Below are 22,681 nucleotides of genomic sequence, written 5' to 3' on the forward strand. Positions count from 1 at the left end.
TCCACCTGCAATGCAAGAGACCCAGGTTCGATCCCTGGGTCGGGAAGATCCCCTGGAGAAGGGAATGGCAACCTACTCCAGTATTCTTACCTGGAGAATTCCAAGGACAGGGGAGTCTGGCCGGCTACTGTCCATGAGGTCACAAAGAGTCGGACACGACTGCGTGACTAACTAATTATACCTATTTGCTTTTTAAACTTCAAGTTGGTATAACAGATAAGACACTGTATTTGCAACATGCCCTTTTCACCTACTGGTATGAATGGAACCTTTCCCCATTTCATTAAGCATGCTTTTTAATGGCTGATAGTAGTCTACTGCGTGGTATGTCATGATTTATTTGACCCACTTACTGTACGGAAAGCAGGGTTAGGTATGCGGTGTGCACACAGGTGCTGGATAAGGACTCTGCTAGATGGAGCGGCCTGTTTCTGCCGGGGATACTGAGCGCAGAGGGTCTGTGGATCAGGGTGAGCTTTCATCTGACTGTGAAGATACAGTCAGAGAGCACAGGCTTCTCCTTCCACTCTGCATCAGCACCAGAGCAGCGGAGGCTACACTCATCACTCTTCACTCTGCCTCTGTGTTCGCCCAGGATCAGTAGAGGGGGAGAGTGGAACACCCTTAGAGACCCCTCATATTTACCTTTCATTTTCTCTGCTGTGATGGGAGAGGGATTATTCTGGAGCTTGTGTTCATGGTCTGGAAACGTGGGAGGCTGTGTGGTCCTTGAGATGGAGCTGTGCTCTGTCTGGAGCAGCTGCTGGAGGGTCCTTGTGGTTAATGCTTTGTTTCTGACATGTCGCAGCGCTGTGCCCACTGAAGGAGCAGAGGAAGGATCCGGGTTGGTCCAGGTGACAACACGGAGACTACAGAGGACAAGCCCACCTTTAGGAGGACACTTTTGCATCCAACTTTCTAACACAGCGATTCCTGGTAAAGGGGCCATAGCGGGTGCAGCATTTCTTGTTGAAGATTTCAGTGGCATCCCCAGGCGAACAACATCCTGCTGATAGGGTGACAGTCTTACAGTTAGCATACTTTGTTAATTTTCCAGTGTCTGAGAATGACTTTCCTAAAATTAAAGATCTGGGTGGGATATCCTTGTCAATATGATCCCAGTCTTTCAGTTTTACAGATGAGGAAACTGAGTGGATTAGCTTCCTACGGCTGTCATAACAAATTATACAAGCTTCGTGGCTTAAAATGACTGAAATGTATTCTCTTAGAGTTTTGGAGGCCAAAGTGCAAAATCAAGTTGTTGGCAGGGCCACGCTTCCTCCTAGGGTCTAGGGGAGGATCTGTTTTCTGCCTCTATGAGCTTCTGGTGGCTGTTGGCATCCCTTGCTGCAGGTGCATCATTCCAACCCCTGCCTCCTGGTCACACGGTCTCTTTCTCTGCTGTCTCCAAACTCCCTCTGTCTCTCTGTTATAAGGATAAATAGGATTGCATTTATGGCCCACCTGGATAATCCGGGATGATTCCCTCTTCTCAAGATCCTTAATCACATCCATTGCTCTATGATATAACATCCATAGTTTCCAAGAATTAGGATGTATCTTTTTGAGGGCCACCATTCAGCTCACTCTACTCAGGTTTGCCCGAAGCTCATACAAATAGCTGAAGCAGGGTCCAGATATGAACTTGAGTGTTTGCCTCTCAAAGAGTTCAGTCGTCTTCTCTAGAATTTCATAGACCAAGATCCATGGTAGCCACTGCCTTTCTAAATCAAACTCTAAAGTGACCCCACATGATATCAAGCATTTTACAAACTGTATCCATGGGGTCGCAAAGAGTCAGACATGACTGAGCGACTGAACTGAACTGAGAAACCATATTAAATGTAGAAGGAGCTTTCAACTGCAATGAGGATATAAATGTTTTAAATCTTCAACTGTCAATGTATATACATCTCATCAAGGACAGGGTTAGAGGTGATTATAATATATTATTTATTTGGTAACAACATAGGGGAAGTTGGGGGCTCAGGAGAATGCAAGAGTGGTTGTCTAAAAGTTGGCAAGTGATTCAAAAATCTTCTACCCTCCCAAGAAGAAAGATGCTGGACTTGCAAAGGAGTCCATCCTTGGCTGGAGGAATGGAGTTTTTCCTTTAGTAGGACAGCTTAGGAAAAGTAGATGGCCCTGAGGCTATTGGAATCTGATAAGTGGGTGAGTGAGTGCGCTGGAGCTCTGCCACTGTGCTCTTTCCCTTCTCACAATGAGAGAGCTGCCGAATACCTGTTGAGAGATTTTTTTTTTTCCCTGCCATCATGTTCTCTTGCTGATGCTCTTCACATTAACTGGGGGATAAGCCAGCCTTCACCTGGCCATTTGAAATGGCCTTTAAATGATGTATTCATATACTGCTACTGCTGCTAAGTCGCTTCAGTCGTGTCTGACTCTGTGTGACCCCATAGATGGCAGCCCATCAGGCTCCACCATTCCTGGGATTCTCTAGGCAGGAACATTGGAGTGGGTTGCCATTTCCTTCTCCAAATGCATGAAAGTGAAAAGTGAAAGTGAAGTCGCTCAGTCATGTCCGACTATTAGCAACCCCATGGACTGGAGCCCACCAGGCTCCTCCATCCATGGGATTTTCCAGGCAAGAGTACTGGAGTGGGCTGCCATTGCCTAGGACAATCTTTTTTTAAAAAGATGAGTTTTGTTTGCATTTTGGAAATGCAGTGGTATTTCATTAACACTCCAGGGCAGTGTGGGATTCAAGAGGAAATCTCTTGAGTTGGTCAAGGCAATCTGGGTTTTAATCAAAACCCCTTTCACTTGGTTGGTGAGCTGTTGAATCACATTGGGTTTCATTTTCTTCATTTCTTAAGGAGGCATTAGGTTATCCAGATGACCCACCTCAATGTGGTAGCTAATGAAATGGAAACTTCAGATAAAGCGTGAAACAGTGTTCAAACATAAGCCCAGAGTGCAGTTATTTCTCTGCAGGGATGTGCGATGGGGAAGCAGGTGGTTGGGCTTAAAAGAAATTCTAATAGAGAAATCAGAGTTCAGTGCCAACATTCCTCAGCTTGGTTGGCTCTGTTTTTACAGGTGTCAGCTGCTTTATGCCTTCCCCACTCCTTGTGGAAGGTGGCCAACTTTCCCCTATTCACAGGGCCAGCTACACTTTTTTTCCGGGAAAAACTCAGTATTTAATTAGACTTTCAGGACTCACCAGTGTCTGGAATTCACATTTTGAGTTGACAGTTGAGATAGTTTTGTCTGATGTGATTGTGTTCTCTGCTTATGATGCTGATTAAAGGAATCGTGATATAAAAAGTGAGCACCTACTTATGCTTGCCTTAAACATTGCGTAACTGGACTGAGGGTTCTCTTGAAGCCACATCTTGAACCTGAGGGTCTCTGCGTACATGAAGGCATTTTAACCTGTATTCTGCTGTCTTGATGATGAGATAAGATGCTATAAGGTGGAGTAATTAGTTTCCTGTATTTTCTATATTGCACTTCCCTGGTAGCTCAGCAGTAAAGAATCCGCCTGCCAATGCAGGAGATGGGGGTTTGATCCCTGGGTTGAGAAAATCTCCTGTTGAAGGAAATGGCAACCCACTCCAGGATTCTTGCTTGGGAAATTCCATGGAAAGAGGGACCTGACAGGGTACAGTCAATGGGGTTGCAAAAGAGTTGGACACAACTTAGCGACTAAAATAAGCACATTTTTGGTATCATGATCTTCTCCCACAGGTGTCCCTGTGCACATCTCAGCCAGTCACCTCCAGAAGCTCTTACAAACCAGCGCTGATGACTTCACATCCAGATACCTCAATGTTAGTGACTTCACTGTGACGGAGGATCTAAAGTCTTGCTATGAACATGTGTGGACCTTCTCCTGGTCCAGCCAGGTTGGGGACTTGCCCAACTTCATCAAGGTATGTATGGTATCTCTTTTGGCTTTATGGATTTGGTGCTCTGAAACAATTTGGTGAAAAAAAATCAGAATTATATGAATGAAAACTGTCATGATTTGTGAATTTTGTTGGAATACTCAAGTAAAAGAGCTCAATGATCTTTCTGAAACTTTTCAAGGTATGTTTTGTATCTCATATTCCTGATAAAGCAATTTAAACATAAGGCTGCCTTTTCTAACTTGATGTAGGTAAAGAAATTGTTGGTCAGTGTCCACCATACAATAATTCTACATCTGTTATTGGATAATTTAAGCAGATGTGATTGACTTAGATTATCATGGAGGCAGATGGCAGAGCAGAAGGAAGTTTAGGAACGGATTTGCTGTCTTTGGATAATGACAAAACCAGATGCTCTTGCATATTTAGGGTTTTAAAAAATAATCTAATGATCATCTAGCATTTGGTTTTATGAAGTGAAATCCTAGATGAAATTTTATTCTTGTTATTTGGTATTGTGGGTCATCTGGTTCTCAAACAGAATCCTTGTTGGGTGGAGATGGAGGAAGGATGGAAGTCATCTCATGGCACTTGTTTCCTGACATTTTATTTTAGTATTTTGGATTGTAGACTTGTAAAATCAAAAAGCACATGGGAACAAAAATCTCTTGCAAGACTTGAGAGATCAACATAGTATGCATTTTTTGGTAACTCTACTTGCAAATAAATATTCTTCTAGTCTACTGGGGCTTTCATTCACCGCTACTTACTGTTAGGCTTCTAGATTTCAAGCCCGGTGTCCCTCTGTTTTCACTCTCTAGCTATCTGATTATTGCGAATGAATGTGAAAACATCCTTTGTCATTTGTTTCAAGCAAGATTAGACTTCTGTTCCATGGCAGGATTCACCAGAAATGTGACCATCTTAGGTATCTAATGAAAACCTCACCGGAGTGAACCCTGCTGTGATCACACGTGTGGTATATGATGGTGGCGTCTTCCTTGGACCCATATTTGGAGACATGTTGGTCACTGCCAACCGATACACGCAGGTGAGAGCAGATGGGCCCCCAAAGTGAAGTACTGGCTTCAAGTCTACGGCAGCCCCTCCTTATTTGTGATGTGGGCCAATCCCAAGGGTCAGTTTTCTAATCTGTAAAACAGAGACAGCCGTGGCTGTGCTCTTTCTATTTTCACAGGGCATGGAGAGTACTCTGAAAATACAAGTGCTTTGTAAACACAACATCCAGTTGTTATAATTACTGATGCTCTTATGGTACCCAAAACAGAGAATCTCTAGCTACATACTTTTTATACCTCCTCACAGTGGCCTTGGAAAGTAAATGGGCTGAGTCACTTCCTTTTCTCTTTAAAACGTCTTTTGCACTTTCCCCTCTTATAAGTCATGTGCTTTCGAGACAGTTTTAAGATGCAAAATCTATAAGAATTATATAACCAATACCTGGGTACCCAAACAAGAATTAACAATTGGTAACATTTGATGTATGATCCCTCCCCTCCATAAGCAAACGCTATCATAAATGTAGTGTGTTTTTAATCCTTATTTTATAGGTAAAGACTGAGAGTCTTATCTTTTTCACCACTTTCATCTACAAGTATTGTAGAGTTCTATTAGATTAACCTTAGTCCCAGTGAGAGGGAAAGATATATAATTTATTCCCATTCTAGGACAAAAAAGACCCCAACCCAAATGTCCAAACCCACTATAATCTTCAGTTATATTGGCATTTACCAGCAAAGATAGGGCTTTTCACAGGCAGTAGGTCTTAAGTTAAAAAATATAAGGTGATAAAAAGTCCTTGCACAGTTTGAATTTACTTCTATGTGAGAGGGAATTTACTCCAGACTGAGCCTATCTAATTGTAAAAATATTAGGTTTCTGCATATTAACCATCATTTAGAAATAGCCTAACATGTTGAGTCATGCTTTACAACTGAGGGTCTATTATTGGAAAATAGAAGGGAAAAATAGAGAATAGGTGAATCACTAACACATTTCAGTTTGGGCAAATTTCTCAAGTCCTTTAGGAATACCCTTGAGCATATGAAATGTGTACATCTGCTTTTAATGCTTTTGCCTTTTTCTAGGTGGTCGTGCGAGTGAATGACATACCAGCTTATTGTTCAGGTTCCTGTGCCTTCCAGTACCTTGAAGGGTCAACTCCCCAGGTCTACTCTGTGTGGTATGCCCTCGGTATGACGTGTACTTGACATTGAAATGGGCATCAACTTTATTTTTTGATTGCAGTGTAGTTGATTTGCAATGTAATGTTAGTTTCAGGTGTACTGCTCAGCAATTCAGTTTTATAAGTATATATACCTATAAACGGAAACTGAAGTCGCTCACTTGTGTCTGACTCTTTGTGACCCCATGGACTGAAAACCATCAGGCTCCTCTGTCCATGGGATTCTCCAGGCAAGAATACTGGAGTGGGTTGCCATGTTCCACTCCAGGGGATCTTCCCAACCCAGGGATCAAACCCAGGTATCCCACATTGCAGGCGAATTCTTTACTCTCTGAGTCACTAGGGAAGCGCCTTTCCAGGTGATCTTCCCAACCCAGGGATCAAGCCCATGTCTCCTGCATTGGCAGGTGCATTCTTTACCACTGAGCCACCTGGGAAGCCCCATATATGTGTGTATATTTGTTGTTGTTCAGTTGTGTCTGACTCTTTGTGACTCCATGGACTGTAGCACACCAGACTTCCCTGTCTTTCACCATCTCACAGAGCTTGCTCAAACTCATATCCAGTCAGTGATGCCATACAACCATCTCATAATCTGTCGTCCCCTTCTCCTCCTGCCTTCAGTCTTTCCCAGCATCAGGGTCTTTTTCCAATGAGTCAGTTCTTCTCATCAGGTGGCCACAGTATTGGAGTTTCAGCTTCAGCATCGGTCCTTCCAATGAATATTCAGTATTGATTTCCTTTAGGATTAACTGGTTTGATCTCCTTGCAGTCCAAGGGACTCTCAAGAGTCTTCTCCAACACCAGAGTTCAAAAGCATCAATTCTTTGATGCTTAGCTTTCTTTATAGTCCAATTCTCACATCCACACATGACTACCGAAAAAACCATAGCTTTGACTAGACAGACCTTTGTTGGCAAAGTGATATCTCTGCCTTTTAATATGCTGTCTAGGTTTGTCATAGCTTTTCTTCCAAGGAGCAAGCATCTTTTAATTTCATGGCTGCAATCACCATCTGCAGTGATTTTAGAGCCCAAGAACATAAGCTCTGTCACTGTTTCCATTGTTTCCCCATCTGTTTGCCATGAAGTGGTGGGACCAGATGCTATGATCTTAGTTTCTTGAATGTTGAGTTTTAAGCCAACATTCAAAAAGCAGGTTTCCATGTATATATATATGTAGTCTTTTCCAGGTTCTTTTCCCTTATAGATATTACAAAATATTGAGTATAGTTCCCTGTACTATGCAGCAGGTGCTTGGTGGTTTATCCATTTCCTATATAGTAGTATGTAACTGTTACTCCCAAACTCCTAATTTATCCCTCCCACAACCTTTCCCCTTTGATGACCATAAATGTGGGTTTATCTCTTTTGCATGAGTGTGTGCGGGGTGTGGGGTTACTATTTCTGTGTGTGAACTTTAGGATCAGAGAGATTTGTTGGAGGGTATGTCCCTGGTGATGGCTGAATAGAGGGTACATCAGCTCATGGGGTGGATGTTGAGTGGCACAACAAAAGGGCAATTTTTAGCTAATCTAAATGAAATGGTCATGATTTGAAATGGTAGGTTTTTGATGACTTAAAATGTTGTATATTCTTTGTCCCTTGTTTCAAAATATTCTTTCGTTTTTCCCCATTTTTTAACTGATTAGTGATTTGTCATTCCCAGTTTAAGAAAATTTAAGTGGAGGGCTCTAGGCTATTAAAATAAACACAGATTCCAATATATGAGTCAGCATTCAATTCCTTGAATTTTGAGAGAGGAAGGTGAGCGGGAATGGATATTTGACAGAGTTCTCATAAATGGAGTGATATTGCTGAGAGATGATTTCTTTCTTCTTTTAAGATGCCATTGGCCTACTGGTTTATATTACTGGAACTAGTTTCTCTGGTGACTACGAGGCCCTGCAGGTTACAGTAAACAAAACAAGTTGCAAAGTTATTTTCTCGAACCAAACAAACGTGGTGTGTCAGACAAGCATGCTGCCTGTTGGAGTGCATCAGATCTTGATGTTGGTGAGACCCTCTGGTCTTGCCATCAATGCCAGTGGAGGAGGCCTCTTCCTAAATGTGGAACCGAGACTGGACGCTGTGGAGCCTTCCCGAGCTGCAGACATTGGTAATCTGTGGGGACCCGCATTGCATCCGATGCTCTGAGACCTTCGTTCTTGCCAACCTGCAGGAATCTAGTCTTGCCATGTAATAAATTCCGTATCCACTGTGGTTCACAGCTTTTTGTTTTCCACCATCAGCATTTCTTCTAATGAGTAATGGACGTTTGAGCCCTTAAATGAAGTCACTTGCCACATAAAATACCATAGTTTGGTTGATGGTGTCAGGCATCACGGGGTCAATCATTAAGTCACTGGGACAATCTGATCAAGTGGAAATGACACTAGGTGGGGATTTGGGACATGTGCCTGTCAAAGTCAGAAGTGTGACCTTAGATATTTCATATACCCTATGGGACTTGGTTTCCTTATAATGATGAGGATGGGCCTGGTATCATTTACTGAGCACCTCTTCTAGGCAGTTGTACACCCTAAATGCTAACAGTTGCCTGAAAGATGGAATTAATATCCTCATTTTTCAGATGATATAATAGTGTTCTAAGAGAAGAGTGATCTGCTCAAGGCTTCCTGATGAAAAGTGCAAGTGGCTAGGACTTCAGCCCATGAATTTTGAGGGGGACACTGTTCAGGACTCCTCTTTCTGGTGTTGAACCTAGGGTTGGGGTACCCAGTATGTGGCTTGAACCTCTTAGTCCCCTGGAAGTGTCCCCGAGCCTGTGACATTCCCCTATTCTTCTGTCCCCTATGGGGATCATGACTTGATTGCTTTTCCTCCCTTGCCACCCGACTTGGTGTAGATCTTTCTTACAGCCTTGGTTGTAGAAGAGCCTTTCTGTCAGCCTTCAGGTTGTTAGCAGTGAGCTCTGCTCCACATGTAGGTGTATCTTTGATGTTTGTGTATCCTTCTACTCTGCCGTCCTGATCTCTCCAGATAGAGCTGTTTTATAAGATATTTTAAATGTCCAGCTGAAAATCCCTTTACTTTCATTTTTGGACTTTTGTTTTCTGGCTATTGGCATTTATTTTTCATTGAATTTTAAAATCAGCTTGTTTAATTTTAATTAAAAAAATCTTTTTAGTATTTTTATCATAATTGCGCTGGTGCTTTGGTTTAACCAAGAAAGATATGCCATCTTATGATGTTCACTTTCCGTACATTTACTTTAGTTTTCTTATTTAAGTTTTAACCTATCTGTTAGATTCATCAGCAGCATTTCAAAGCTTTCTTCAAGTTTCTTCATATTCTTGAATTGTTCTCATCAAGATTGTTTCCAGATATTGTATCTTTTATGTTGCTATTGTATGTTGGCTCTTCTTCAGTGTTATTCTTTACCTTAGAAGTCTATTGTGGTCATGCCCTGAATCTTCAGGGCATGTTTATATCTGTAACTTCAGGGTAATATTCCAGTCAGTCACATGCTACTGAAAGGTCTCCATCAGGTTGTATAAGTTTCCTTTCTCTCCCTGACACATGTGCCATCTCCTCACTCTGATGTATCTCCATTTGGTGGCTTTACTGCCTCTCCTGTATCCCTTTCTGAAGAGATGGCAGACCAGAGTCATTGCTCATCCACGAGAAACGGACTTCTTGTCCATCAGGTGGATCAAGGGCTGCCCTCCAGATGGGATATCAGTGTGACTGGTGCCATCCCTCCTCGTATTGACACCATGATTGCTATAGTTGCTCCTCAGCGGTCAGCGCAGAAGTCCTGATGACGCCAGGTGCTGATGACAGTCACTTCTGTATCATCATGGAAACCAGAACCTTGTTGGTGTGGTACCATATCACAAAGCTGGAAAGGCTAAGGCTGTCATTTAAAGATGAGGGAATGGGAATTCGCTGGTAATCTGGTGGTTAGGAATCTGCACTTTTGCTGCAGAGAGCATGGATTTAGTCCCTGGTTGGGGAGCTTAAGACCTGCAAGCCATGCAGTATGGCCAAAAATTAAAAAAAAAAGAAGAAGATGAAGGAGACGAGAGCAGTGAATTCAGGGGCAGTTGTGCAAATGACCTTCTGTAAGTGGCAGAGCAGTCTGTGGCCCTGCCTCTGGGACCCTGTTCCTTCTACCACTTTAAACTTCCTCTCTTGTACTCTTTTCTTGCGAAAAGAGTTTAAGTTTTATAGAATTGACAGGGATGATGTTTAAAAATCTTGAGCAGAAAGAGTTTTCAAAAACCATTTACTTTATTTCTCTGTTCCATGATTGTGTTGTATCCCTATGTCCTATTCTCGAATATCTCCTTTTCTCTGCCCTCTAGTCACTGTCTCTCCCACCTTATTTAGTAGTTTATATCTTTAACTCCAGTCTCTTTCTGCATTTTGAACGTGCCTTGTGTTTTGACTATGCAGCTTCATGTTTTTCTTTCACCTGTTTCTCGTATGGGTTGTCGACTAGCACAGCTGTGTGTCCCATCTGAAAGTGTTGCTTCTTTGCAGGAGGTCTCTGGGCCACCGTCCGAGGCTCTGGTTTGGATAACGTTAACCTGGTGTTATTTGGATCCCAGTCTTGCATCATTAATGCCACTACAAGCAACTCACGAAGAATCCAGTGCAAAGTTCCATCCAAAGTAAGTGGAATCTTTTGACATCTCCTTTCTGGGTAGATGACCATTATTAACATGCAGTTAATTATGTGTAAGGTTCTCAGTGGATCATTTCTTAGAACTAAGTTAACTGACATGATCTTCTCATCATGAGAGCATGTTTACTTGTATTGCTTACATGGACGCACTTCTGCTATGAAGTGGGAAGCTGACCCCACCAGTGTGGCTTGTAATTAGCATCAGTTAATATCTTTTAAAAGAAAATGACCAGACTGTCCCAGTCCACACTCTTAATGAATATTAGTGCCACTGAGTAAATATATTAATCTAGTGTACATTCTGAGTGTTGGTTTGCAAGACATATATCTTATAATTTTGCTTCTTTCTCAAGCAAACAGCTTAGTTTTCATCAGCAATTTTGTTTTCTGCCATGGATGGGACTGGTGAAACTTGGAATATTCTAGAATGTCTGCATGTATGTGTGCTAAGTTACTTCAGTCATGTCTGACTCTTTGCAACCCTATGGATTGTAACCCACCAGGCTCTTCTGTCTATGAGATTCTCCTGGCAAAAATACTGGAGTGGGTTGCCTACCCTCCCCCAGGGCATCTGTCTGACCCAGGGATCGAACCTGGGTCTCCTGCTTGGCAGGCAGCTTCTCTATGACTAGCGCCACCTGGGAAGCCCTTCTTTTCTCCAGGGGACCTTCTCAACCCTGGGACTGAATGCAGGTCTCTTGCACTATAGTCTGATTCTTTACTGTCTGAGCCACTACTCAGCCCTGGGATGTCTGGTTCCTATGAAATAAATAACTTAGTTAATCCTAGTTACTCCCTACTGCTTCCCTGTTCCCTTAGAAGCAAGTCCCTTGGCTCTCTCATTCCTCTTCAGTTGGTTCGGTCTCATAGATGGCACAAGAGGTTTGGGTCCAGGCCCTTGCCTACTGCTGTGGGAGAGTGTCATGCTCACAGCAGAGCTTGAACCTCCTATTCAGAGTTCACTTCAGTGCCATCAACATTCCTAGCACATCCGTGATCCTCAAAGAAGGCTGTCTGCCAAACAGTAAAGATCTCTGAAAGAAGAGATAGTTCAGAATAATCTTTGATCTTTGGTCTCGTATTTTTAATCTCATCTCATAATATTCAAATATTATGAAATATTAGCTTTTGTATATAAACTGCATGCAGTTCTAACATATGCTTATATTGTGATTCATTTCTTGCTATTGGACATTTAGATAATTTCCAAAGTTTCCTGTATTTATTGTGTATTCACCATGTGCCAATATAAAAACACAGACATATAAAGCTTTTGATACAGGTATCCGGTTGTCTGAAACTCTTTTTAAATTAATGTTCTCATCGTCACATGGGTGCCTGCTTTCTGATCCCTTGGCCAACATTGAGTAACAGCACTTTAGTGTATATTGACCATTTTAATGGGTAAAATTTTTACTGATTGAATTTCTTTCACTAGAGAGAATAAATATAGGAAAATCAACTTTTAAATTTGAACCAAGCAATGCATGCGAAGTTCAAAAGAAAATGATAAAACAATCGCTCTCTTTCCTATCTCACTTCCCCATTCTTCAAGTCCCCCTTTCTGAAACAACTACTTTCAATTCCTTTGATTATAGTTACAGAACCATTTTTTGGTTAAATCAATAAACCATATTTACATTATTAAACTATTTAAATGATAATGGTAGAATCAGGCAATATATATTTTTTATAGTTTGTTTTTTTCTTAAAGTTTTTTTTACATGTCTTCCTTGTAATAAAAATACTCTGTATTTAAAAAAAATTATTTATATCAGTTGCTCTTTTTTCTTGATGCTTTCTCTTCTGCTTCAATTTAACTTGGTGATTTCCAGATTTATTTTACAGATTTCATCCTAGTGTTTCCCTTGATTGCTCTCCTGAATAGATTCACTGTTTCTTGGAATTTCTTTCTCCTTTTTGGTTATTGTTTACTTTTTGAGGTCATATCTGTAATAAATAGTCCAAGACAGAAAATGTGGGAGGGAAGTTTTCTGAGTACTTAAATGTCTGAACGTATGCTCATACTTGATGGATAGTTTAGCAAGATATAGATGTTTATTTGAAATTGCTCTTTTTTTTTTCAGAACCAATTGATGTGTTAATTGCAAATCACTCTTATTTACTCTTTAATCTGTTAGATATGGCACTTACCTTACCTATTCTAAGTACTAGTCACTGTGTGTGTGAGAGAAAGAGAGAGAAAGAGACTTGAAAGCAGCAATTATATTCTTTAAAAACAATTTTCTTGAAATTAATCTTTTAAACTAATTCTATATGGACTTCACTCATGTCAGTCTTATTTGCAGAGTTTTGATTTTAAAAATCAATTTTCAGGGGGAAGATGGACCTACTGTGAATGTGACTGTTATCTTGGGGGGCCGTTCTGTGGTTCTTGCCATGGCGTTTACATATGTGTCCTCTTTAAATCCAGTAATCGTGTCTCTCAGCAGAAACGGAAGCGGCATAGCAGGTAAAATACCTCATCCTGGAGGAGATTTTCATTCTAGACCACTGATCCTATAAGAAAGGCAAGCAATGGCCTTATTAATTTTTAATGAATGTAGTATTATATTTTGGATGGAAGTTATTTTTCTGAAAACCTGGAGACTGATTTTCTCATCTTTGTGTGCTCAGTTGCTAAGTTCTGTCCGACTCTTTGTAACCCCATGGACTGTAGCCCACCAGGCTCCTCTGTCCATGGGATTTTCTAAGCAAGGATACTGGAGTGGGTTGCCATTTTCTCCTCTTGGGGATCTTCCTGGCTCAGGGATTGAACCCACATCTCCTGCACTGGCAGGCAGATTCTTATCACTGAGCCACTTGGGAAGCTCTTTCTCATCTTATCCATCATTAAATAAATCCCCTTATGTATACTTTTCTCTCTGTAAAATTGAGAACCATTTCTATCTTGAAAATGGGAATTCAATGGTAAAAATTCAGTAAATGTTTATTGCACCTATCATGTGCCAATAATAATAGCACAGACATATAATTAGAATTAATCTTTGTCATTAATTGATAGAATTATTAGCCTCAGTTTACAGATTAGGAAACTAAGGGACAGAGAGAATAAGTAACTTGTCTAAGATGTTACTTGTAATAAGTACTAGAGCAGGGATTTGAACTCAAGCCGCCTGGTTGCAGATTCTAAGCACCCAGCCACTTATAGTTTACTATAAAAAAGCATTTGGGGCAGCAGTTCCTATTGTAGCAGTTATTTGATATGATTAGAGAATAGTATATTCTGATGAACTTGTTCCTTGAGAAACATGTATAGAAAAAATGAATTCTTTAACATTCCAACTGCATTAAATGACTTAGTCTTTGATGCTTTAGGTGATACAACAGGATGGAACTATGACAATTTATTATGTCTGTATAGATTTGGAAGAGTAGTGGGTAGCGTGGTGTTTTGGTTAATTGGATGCCAGACGACAGAGTTTATGGCAGACGTGTCTAAGAGTTTATTATACAAGACCATCAAATTTCCCAAGAAACAGCCTGGACTCCATCCTTCTGGTAGTATTTTCATTTTCCATTGCTCAAGAGTACATAAATAAAGGAGGTGTCCTTTAGCTTCTCAATATTATTCAGCTCAGATAGTGCAGAAGAAGAATTTGCTGCCTGAGGCGACCAAAGTGTGTAAAATTCCTTAGTGGTATAGATTCTTCCCAACGAAGTAGAAAAGGGAGGAGGGAGCCCTGTGTTCTATTCAGATTTCAGTGATTTTGGCTTTTAATAAAATTTCCCACCTATAATGAAAAGAATAAATACATTGCATCAGTGCCTCAAAGGCATCTCATATTAGCTTGACAATTGACCAAGAGCCCAAGGAGTTCATGTTATTGATATATACAACATGATGCATTATTTGCAGGATTTCCACTTGCATTGAGATCTTTCTACAGGCAGAATAAAGAAGAACATGTTATAAAACCCCAAGTGAGGGGTACCCTACTGGGAAAGTCTGTTTTGAAAGTTGGAGGGTATTAATACATATCTCCATCAAGAAGATGCTGATGCTGATGATGACAACAGCATCAAGAAGAAATCAGAGAAAAAAGAGGAGCAGGGGAGGGAGGAGAAAGAGTTTGATGTGAGGGACCATTAGTGCGGTTTTTGTCATCAGCGCTAGATGTGAATGAATCCCAACTAAACTACTCCCTGGGCAAGTTACTTACAATTTTTTGCCTTTTTTTTTTTTTAAAATGAAAAGGGTACTGGCATCTTTATTTTAAATATTTGTTTATTTGTTCTTAGTTGTGGCACTCAGGATCTTGGATCTTTGTTATGGCATGAGAACTCTTAGTTACGGCGTGCAGGATCTAGTTCCCTGACCAGGGATTAAACCTCGGCTGCCTGAATTGGGAGCATGGAGTCTTAGCTATTGGACCACTCCCTTAACTTTCTCTATCTTTAGTGTCTCCAGTTGTTAGGTGGGAATAATCCTTTCAAGGCAATTGGCAAAAATGGAGATAGAGTAGGTAACAGTACCTAGCCCACCCAGGAACTAACATGGAGTAAACACTCAATAAATGCTTTGTCGAAGTGAACACCATTATTCTGCCAGACACTGTATGTGGAATAAATGGGTCAAAGATGACCTCTGTACACTGGCCCCATGTGACTTCCTCCTTTAAGCAGGCTGGGATCCATCAGCTGAAAACTCCGCCAGTGCCAAATTCAAATTCTTTCACACCCAGTTGTTTTAAAGAAAGAAAGAAAGAAGTCACTCAGTCGTGTCTGACTCTTTGTGATCCCATGGACTGTAGCCTACTAGGCTACTCCGTCCATGGAATTTTCCATGCAAGAGTATTGGAGTGGGTTGCCATTTCCTTCTCCAGGGGGTCTTCCCGATTCTGGGATGGAACCCAGGTCTCCCCCATTGCAGGCAGACACTTTACCATCTGAGCTACCAAGGAAGCACCGCCCCCACCCCTGCACCGCCCACAAGCATATTTATTTAACCTTTTAGAGCCTATCTGCTTTACACACCCTACAAAAACGAATTTAACATCTGATAGCCATAGATCAGATCAACCTGGAGGACTCAGAGCCGTTACCACCCTGCAAAGCTCTCTGACCCAGAAACTACCCACTGGGATGCTGAGTGACTCATTATGTGAGGGGCATAGAAGCTGCCTCTCTGATCTCTTTCTCCCCTAGGAGTTCTTTGCCCTCCTCCTCTTCTGGGTGGCAGTCTCTGATTGATGCTTCTGGAAAGTCTCCAGCTGGCAGATTTCCCCACCTATGGAACCTGTCAAAGCACCATCTCTATATATCTTATTCTGTGCTCCGGCCACCTTGTGATCATGTCTTCCCAGTCAACCCTGAAATTTTTGTACTCACTACACTGAGGCTTCAGACCTGACAGTAGAAATGAGGTTGGGAAGACAGGAAGAAGTAAAGAGGATGTGGAACAGGGAAGAAAATGAAGTTAGCTTTCTTCAGCCGCAGAACCATCTTTAACTTGGCCTCTTTCCATACAGTCCTTACCTGTGTCCACATGTACCTGGAATTCCAGGAAGTCACCCCTTCTCTTTCCTTCTTTCCAAGTCACTGGGTGATTAAATGAGAAATTGCTATAAAAGGCAAAGCTTTGGGTAAAACTGAAGTTTTTAGAATCAAATTATAAATCCTTGACTCTCTATCAGTCCTTATTGGGATTTATCTTTCAAATTGAATTTCAGGCACCATCTTGCCCGCAGGGCCTTTCTTGATATTCAGACAGTGGCTCTGATTTGAACAATGCCATGCTTAATTTACCCCTCTTTATGGCTTGTCTTGTTCTGAAGCTTTTTCGGCACCTATTTTTATTAACTTTGGAGGTTCTTTGAGGGCAAGGGCCATATTTAACTTATTTTATGCCTCTGTGACATATCCTTCTTTATACTCAAGAAGTGTTTGAGATAAAATGAAGTGTATTCATTTTATTCATGTACAATGAATGCTCATAATATACATGGCATTTTAGTAGAGTTGCTAATAAACTAAAAAGGCATTGAGATATTTACAAGACTGGGCTCAGGCCCTCACATTTCCATTAATCATCTCTGAGACCTAGACTTCTGAGCCTTGGTTTCCTCAAAAGCAAAGTGCTGGTCCTGCTAACTGTCCGAATACTGTTATCAGGCCAGTGTGAGGGTCAAATGGGATAGTATAGGTGAAAGGACTCCATAATTGTGAATTGTTGTTGTTCAGTCACTCAGTTGTGTCCGACTCTTTGCAGCCCCATGGACCGCAGCGTGCCAGGCTTCCCTGTGAATGACTGAATGCCTATATGCGTTGCTATGGGGCTCAGTGCATACTGGAGACAGAGTTTTAGATTTTCATCTTCAGAGAAGTGGAGGCTAAAAAAGAGGTCACGAGGTGTTACTTTCTGGTTATGAAGACCATCATAACTACTTGATTTGCCTCGACACTGAGATGAACTAGTGCTTCTTGAGTATAATCATTCTGACAATTTTGCTTTCTGTGCCCTTGAGGTTATAGGCTGTAGCTCCATTAAAAGAGTTGTAAGTTTCATGAAAAAAAATTAGGTTGACATTAAAACTCTTGATTAAAGTATTATGCACAGTACTGACCACGTGTTTAATCCAGAAAGATAGTTTTAGAATTGAATACGTGATTGAAGCATTAATCCACTTCACAGGGGCTAATGGATTTTCTTCAACACAGGAGGTGAGATCCTTTCCATTGGAATGGTGCTGCCAGTGAACCACACAGATCTGGATGCTGAAGTCCGCATTGGGGACACCAGGGCTTGGGTCCAAGCACAGACAGCTCAGGGCCTGGAGGTGGTGCTCCCCCCGCTGCCTGCCGGGCTCCATGGAATCTCAGTCTCCATCAATGGAGTCCACATTCACGCACAAGGGTGAGGTGGACTCCTGCCATTCATTATAGCTCTCCTGATGGTCTAATGATTCAGCTGAAGAATTCTAGCTTTGAGTTAGGTCATTATTTTTTTCTTCTCCCTCTGAAGTTAAGAGATAAACACACTAGAATCCTAAAATTTGAACAAATCTTAGAGATCTTACAGGACAGTTTACTCTCAAGTCCAACTTTTGGCGTACTAGTTGGGGAAAAGAGAACTTTCTGGAGCTAAGATGTCATGTCTCTTGGTTGGGCTGGGGTGGGATGGGCACCTCTGTGTCAGGAGGAAGAATCTGTGCTTAATAAGAGACTGCTTTCACTAAGACCTTTAATTAGACTGTATCTTGGGCTTTGAATAAATGCTGTCAATTACTGCACAAGCTTCTCAGTCCTGTTCACCCTAAAGTCCCTCTGCCCAGCATTTCTCCAGAAGTTCCCTCACTTCATTCCAGAGAGTAGCTAAACTCAGGGAGACTGATGTGCCCACCGGATGCCCGTGCAGGAAAGCATCCCCCACAGATTCTTTTCTACACTATTTCCCTCTTTCTCTGGTGGGCAGTGCTGGTCTCATAGGCTTTCTGTCACAGCCCCATTTCTCTTTTCTTCTCTAATATACACATCTCTGCTGTTTTGTGCCTTCTTTTCTCCTGACTTTCAATTATTTGATGACCATCTCCTCATTTTCTGTAGGGTGGATCTTCACATCCAGTACATCACAGAAGTCTTCAGCATCCAGCCTCGCTGTGGGTCCCTTGTGGGTGAGTGGCTCTGGCCTGACTGGTTTCATTTATTCTGCAAGTCTACTCGCTGGCTATTCAGATTTCCTGGATTAATAAATTAGTGAGGCTAGAGATGGGGCTGCAGGGAGAGGCAGTTTGCCCTGCCCTGGGAGCTGAGTGGTCTACTTTGGAGTGTGTGAAACTCAGGATTCTTTAGCCCAGTGAGTTCAGAAAATTAAAGAAATTTTATGAAAAATAGATGAGTCTAGTTTTCTTTTTTTTTTTAATGGAAAGAGGCTGAAGTATCTAAAAAGTGGCACATCTTGAGTACATATCACCAAATCGCTTTGCTATACACCAGAAATGAGTGGAAATGAGCATGATGTTGTAGGCCAACTACAGTTCAACTGAAAACAATACAGAGAACAAGTGAAGAGCTTCCTGAGTTAGCATTTCGATACTGCTTATGCAAGGAGAGGAAACATGAGTCTCTGATGTCTTTACTTGCTCTGGGATGCGGATGAAGGACCAGACAGAGTCAGGAGATGGATGGGAAGGAGTGGGTGGAAGGGAGCTCCAAGAGAGAGGGGACGTATTTATACGAATAGCTGATTCACTTTGTTGTTCAGCAGAAACTAACACAACAGTGTAAAGCAACTATACCTCACTAATTAAAAAAAAAAAAACACACAAATGCCAATATGGGAGATGTCAGGACTGGACAAATAGAGAAATATAGAAAACTATTTATCTTCAGAAAAAAAAAAAAAGAAAGCTATGTATTTGCATGTGATAATCGTTGCGACGGCGTATGAAATAGCACATTGTTCATTAGAATTTTCTTATTGAAGTGTAGTTGATTTACAATGTTGTGTTAGTTTCAGGTATACAGTAAAGTGAATATATATACATATATCCATTCTTTTCTAGATTCTTTTCCCATGTAGGCCGTTACAGAGTCTCAAAGTGTTCCCTGCATTCTATAGTAGGTACATTATCCTTTTTGAACATAGTACAATCCTTTTAAAAGCTGCTTTACTTTACCGCTGATTTGGTGATGATAAGGGGTACATGGCTCGCACCCCTGTTCTGTGGCGAGAGTTTGATTGGCCCTCAACTAGAAAGTGAGACAATATGACTAGAGCAGCAAAATCACAAGCATGCTTCAGTGGCTCTTGATATGTGACATACAAATACACATATGACTATACAATATACGGATTACTGAAACATTACATAGACTAATATAGAAGATAAATAGAAGAATTCAACAAATTTAATTTTTCATCAGTGTGTTAGTTGAATATCAGTTCAATTGCTCAGCTGTGTCCAACTCTGCGACACCATGAACTTCAGCACGCCAGGCTTCCCTGTCCATCACCAACTCCCAGAGCTTGCTCAAACTCATGTCCATCGAGTCGGTGATGCCATCCAACCATCTCATCCTCTGTCATCCCCTTCTCCTCCTGCCTTCAATCTTTCTCAGCATCAGGGTCTTTTCCAGTGAGTCAGTTCTTCGTATCAGGGGGCCAAAGTATTGGGGTTTCAGCTTCAGCATTAGTCCTTCCAATGAATATTCAGGACTGATTTCCTTTAGGATTGAGTGGTTTGATCTCCTTGCAGCCCAAGAGACTCTCAAAAATCTTCTCTAACACCACAGTTGAAATCCATCAACTTGAACTGGTGCTCAGCTTTCTTTTTGGTCCGATTCTCACATGCATACATGACTACTGACAAAACCATAGCTTTGACTAGACAGAACTTTGTTGGCAAAGTAATGTCTCTGCTTTTTAATATGCTGTCAGTTTGGTCATATATAGAACAATATACATATACTCTGCATAATAATACAGAGAATAATAGGGAATAATAGGGCAGTTAATACAACAGATGATAAGAAGACTAGATTTTTGATTTTTGATTAATGTATATGTTGTATACATGTGTATATGAATTATACATATACTCTTTCTACATAGTAATATATAGACTAATGTAGAATAGCATGTATGACAATACAGCAGATGATGAGAGCACGTCAAGAAATTTGATTTTTCATTAGTGTCGAAGTTGTCTAGGATCTATAAATATACTTGAAAATATATTTTGTCTTAAATTTTATAAACATTCTTCTTATAGAATAATTTGTGTTGTTTTACTGCCGTGTGAATTTCATCCCATCTGACTCCTGCCAAAATGGTCATACATTTAACACTGGTGGGATGAGGCGAAAGAATTTCACTAACACTTACCCCACCTGTCACTTAGTTGTGCTGGGGCTCACACAGCTGCTGTTGAGTTCCTAGTTCTGAAATACCTGCTTCTCAGTTTTTTTCTCAATATTTGTGCTTCAGGTGGAACCATCCTCAGCATCTCAGGAAGAGGGTTCAGCAGGGACCGAGCTTTGCTTTGGGTGCTGGTGGGCAGTCGGTCCTGTGACATTGTGAACTCAACAGAGACCAGCGTCTGGTGTGAGACCCCGCCGCCAGCCCGCCTGCCGCTGAGCGCCCCAGTCCCTGTGGAGGTCTGGGCTGGCAGCAAGCCCTTCCCCCACCGACCTTCGCCTCGCCTGGTGGGGAAGGGCTTCACCTTCATGTATGAAGCGGCAGCAACACCAGTGGTCACCGTCACGCGAGGAGAAGTCGCGAATCACAGCCTGAGGCTCTACGTGGAGGGACGAAATCTCTCCGACTCAGTGGTCCTTCTGGGTAACTTGAGCTGTGATCTCCAGACCCCGTCTCCCGGGAGCAACTTGAGCCTGGCTGGGTGTGCTTTTCCTCTTGACACTTTGGAGGCCGGCCTGTATCCTCTCCAAGTCCACCAGAGGCAGATGGGGTTTGCTGACATGTCTGCGGTGCCCCAGCAGTGGGTGGTGATGCCTCAGATAACCGCCGTTTTCCCAACACGCGGGTCCACTTGTGGAGGGACTGTTCTCACAGTGAGGGGCTTGGCTCTCCGCTCCAGCAGGGGGTCAGTGGAGGTTGACCTCTCGGGTCCCTTTACCTGTGTGATTTTGAGTTTGGGGGACCAGACAGTCCTCTGCCGGATTACCCCCGTGGGTGATCCCTTGCCTGGTGCTTCCTTCACCCTGAATGTCACTGTCCTGGTGAATGGACTTCCCAGCATGTGTCAGGGGAATTGTACTCTTTTCTTGTGTGAAGAGACAACTCCTATCATGGATGATTGGACCACAAACATCAGTGGGTCTCTGACGACAGTGCTGGTTAGGGGCCAGAGGTTAGGTATCACGGCTGATGAGCCAGTGGTGTTTGTGGATGATCGTCTTGCTTGCACTGTGACTTTCCATAATGCAAGCCACGTGGCATGCTGGATAAGTGACTTGTCCCCTGGTCCTCACTACCTATCTGTTTTACATGCAAGATATGGGTATGCCTGTTCTGGTAACTTTTCCAGACACTTCCATGTTTGGCCTCAAGTGTTTCATTATTTCCCCAAGAATGTCAGCCTCCATGGTGGAAGCCTCTTGACCTTGGTGGGCACAGCCCTGAAGGGACTGAACTCCACGTTAGTCTACATTGGTCAGCAGGCCTGCCTGACCGTGAGCCTCGGCTCTGAGCTCATCCAATGTGCTATTCCTGCAGGGAATGGCTCTGCTGCCCTGGGCATAGAGGTAGACGGAGCTTCCTATCAGATGGGTGTCATTGGTTACACCAGCGCCTTCACTCCTGAATTGCTCTCTGTTTCTCAGACTGATGATGTTTTAACCTTTTCGGTAGCCCGGATCTCAGGAGCTGCAAATGTAGACATTTTTATTGGGATGTCCCCTTGTGTGGGTGTCTCTGGCAACCATACCCTTCTCCACTGTGTGGTCCCATCTCTTCCAACCGGGGAGTACCAAGTCAGAGGTTACGACCGCATGAGAGGGTGGGCCTCGTCCGTCCTGGTGTTCACTTCCAGAGTGACCATTACAGCAGTGACCGAGAATTTTGGTAAGTCAGACAGATGAGGCAGAGAGCTTTCTTTATGTAAGTGAATTAACAGCTCCTCTCAGCACTCTACAAGGTAGGAAATCAGCATCAGTTTGAACAACAGAAGAAGAGAGAAGCTGGTTGGCCTCTTACAGTCCCAGCTTCCTCCTAAAACTTTGTCATGCTCCAGTTATGAGGCTTTTTTTTTTGTTGAAGAGATTGTGTGTATTCTCTAAGTGTTTGATTGTCTTTTAATTTGATGCATTAACCCACTTTAATTTGTGTTTTAAATTAAATAATACCATTTGTAAGAGCTCATAATTTGATCATTTAAGTAGAGCATAAATGCCTTCATCTATTTTAAGACCTATTTGCCAATTTGAATTGTTTTAAATGTATTAAATATGATTAATTTTTATCATTTCG

At 42.0% G+C, this 22,681-nt stretch overlaps 1 protein-coding gene across 1 annotated transcript in view; it reads left to right on the forward strand.

The window, feature by feature from the left end:
* The window catches only part of PKHD1 (PKHD1 ciliary IPT domain containing fibrocystin/polyductin), a 448,252-nt gene that overhangs the window by 40,239 nt on the left and 385,332 nt on the right, over positions 1 to 22,681 (forward strand). The window contains exons 22-31 of the mRNA XM_052647828.1: positions 809 to 936; positions 3,712 to 3,896; positions 4,801 to 4,923; positions 5,981 to 6,086; positions 7,924 to 8,196; positions 10,587 to 10,717; positions 13,069 to 13,204; positions 17,413 to 17,608; positions 18,298 to 18,365; positions 20,681 to 22,276. Of these exons, the coding sequence (XP_052503788.1) occupies positions 809 to 936; positions 3,712 to 3,896; positions 4,801 to 4,923; positions 5,981 to 6,086; positions 7,924 to 8,196; positions 10,587 to 10,717; positions 13,069 to 13,204; positions 17,413 to 17,608; positions 18,298 to 18,365; positions 20,681 to 22,276 (2,942 nt within the window). The remainder of the gene's footprint in view (positions 1 to 808; positions 937 to 3,711; positions 3,897 to 4,800; positions 4,924 to 5,980; positions 6,087 to 7,923; positions 8,197 to 10,586; positions 10,718 to 13,068; positions 13,205 to 17,412; positions 17,609 to 18,297; positions 18,366 to 20,680; positions 22,277 to 22,681) is intronic.

Source organism: Budorcas taxicolor, chromosome 11 (genome assembly GCF_023091745.1).
Source record: "Budorcas taxicolor isolate Tak-1 chromosome 11, Takin1.1, whole genome shotgun sequence".
Classification (NCBI taxonomy): domain Eukaryota; kingdom Metazoa; phylum Chordata; class Mammalia; order Artiodactyla; family Bovidae; genus Budorcas; species Budorcas taxicolor.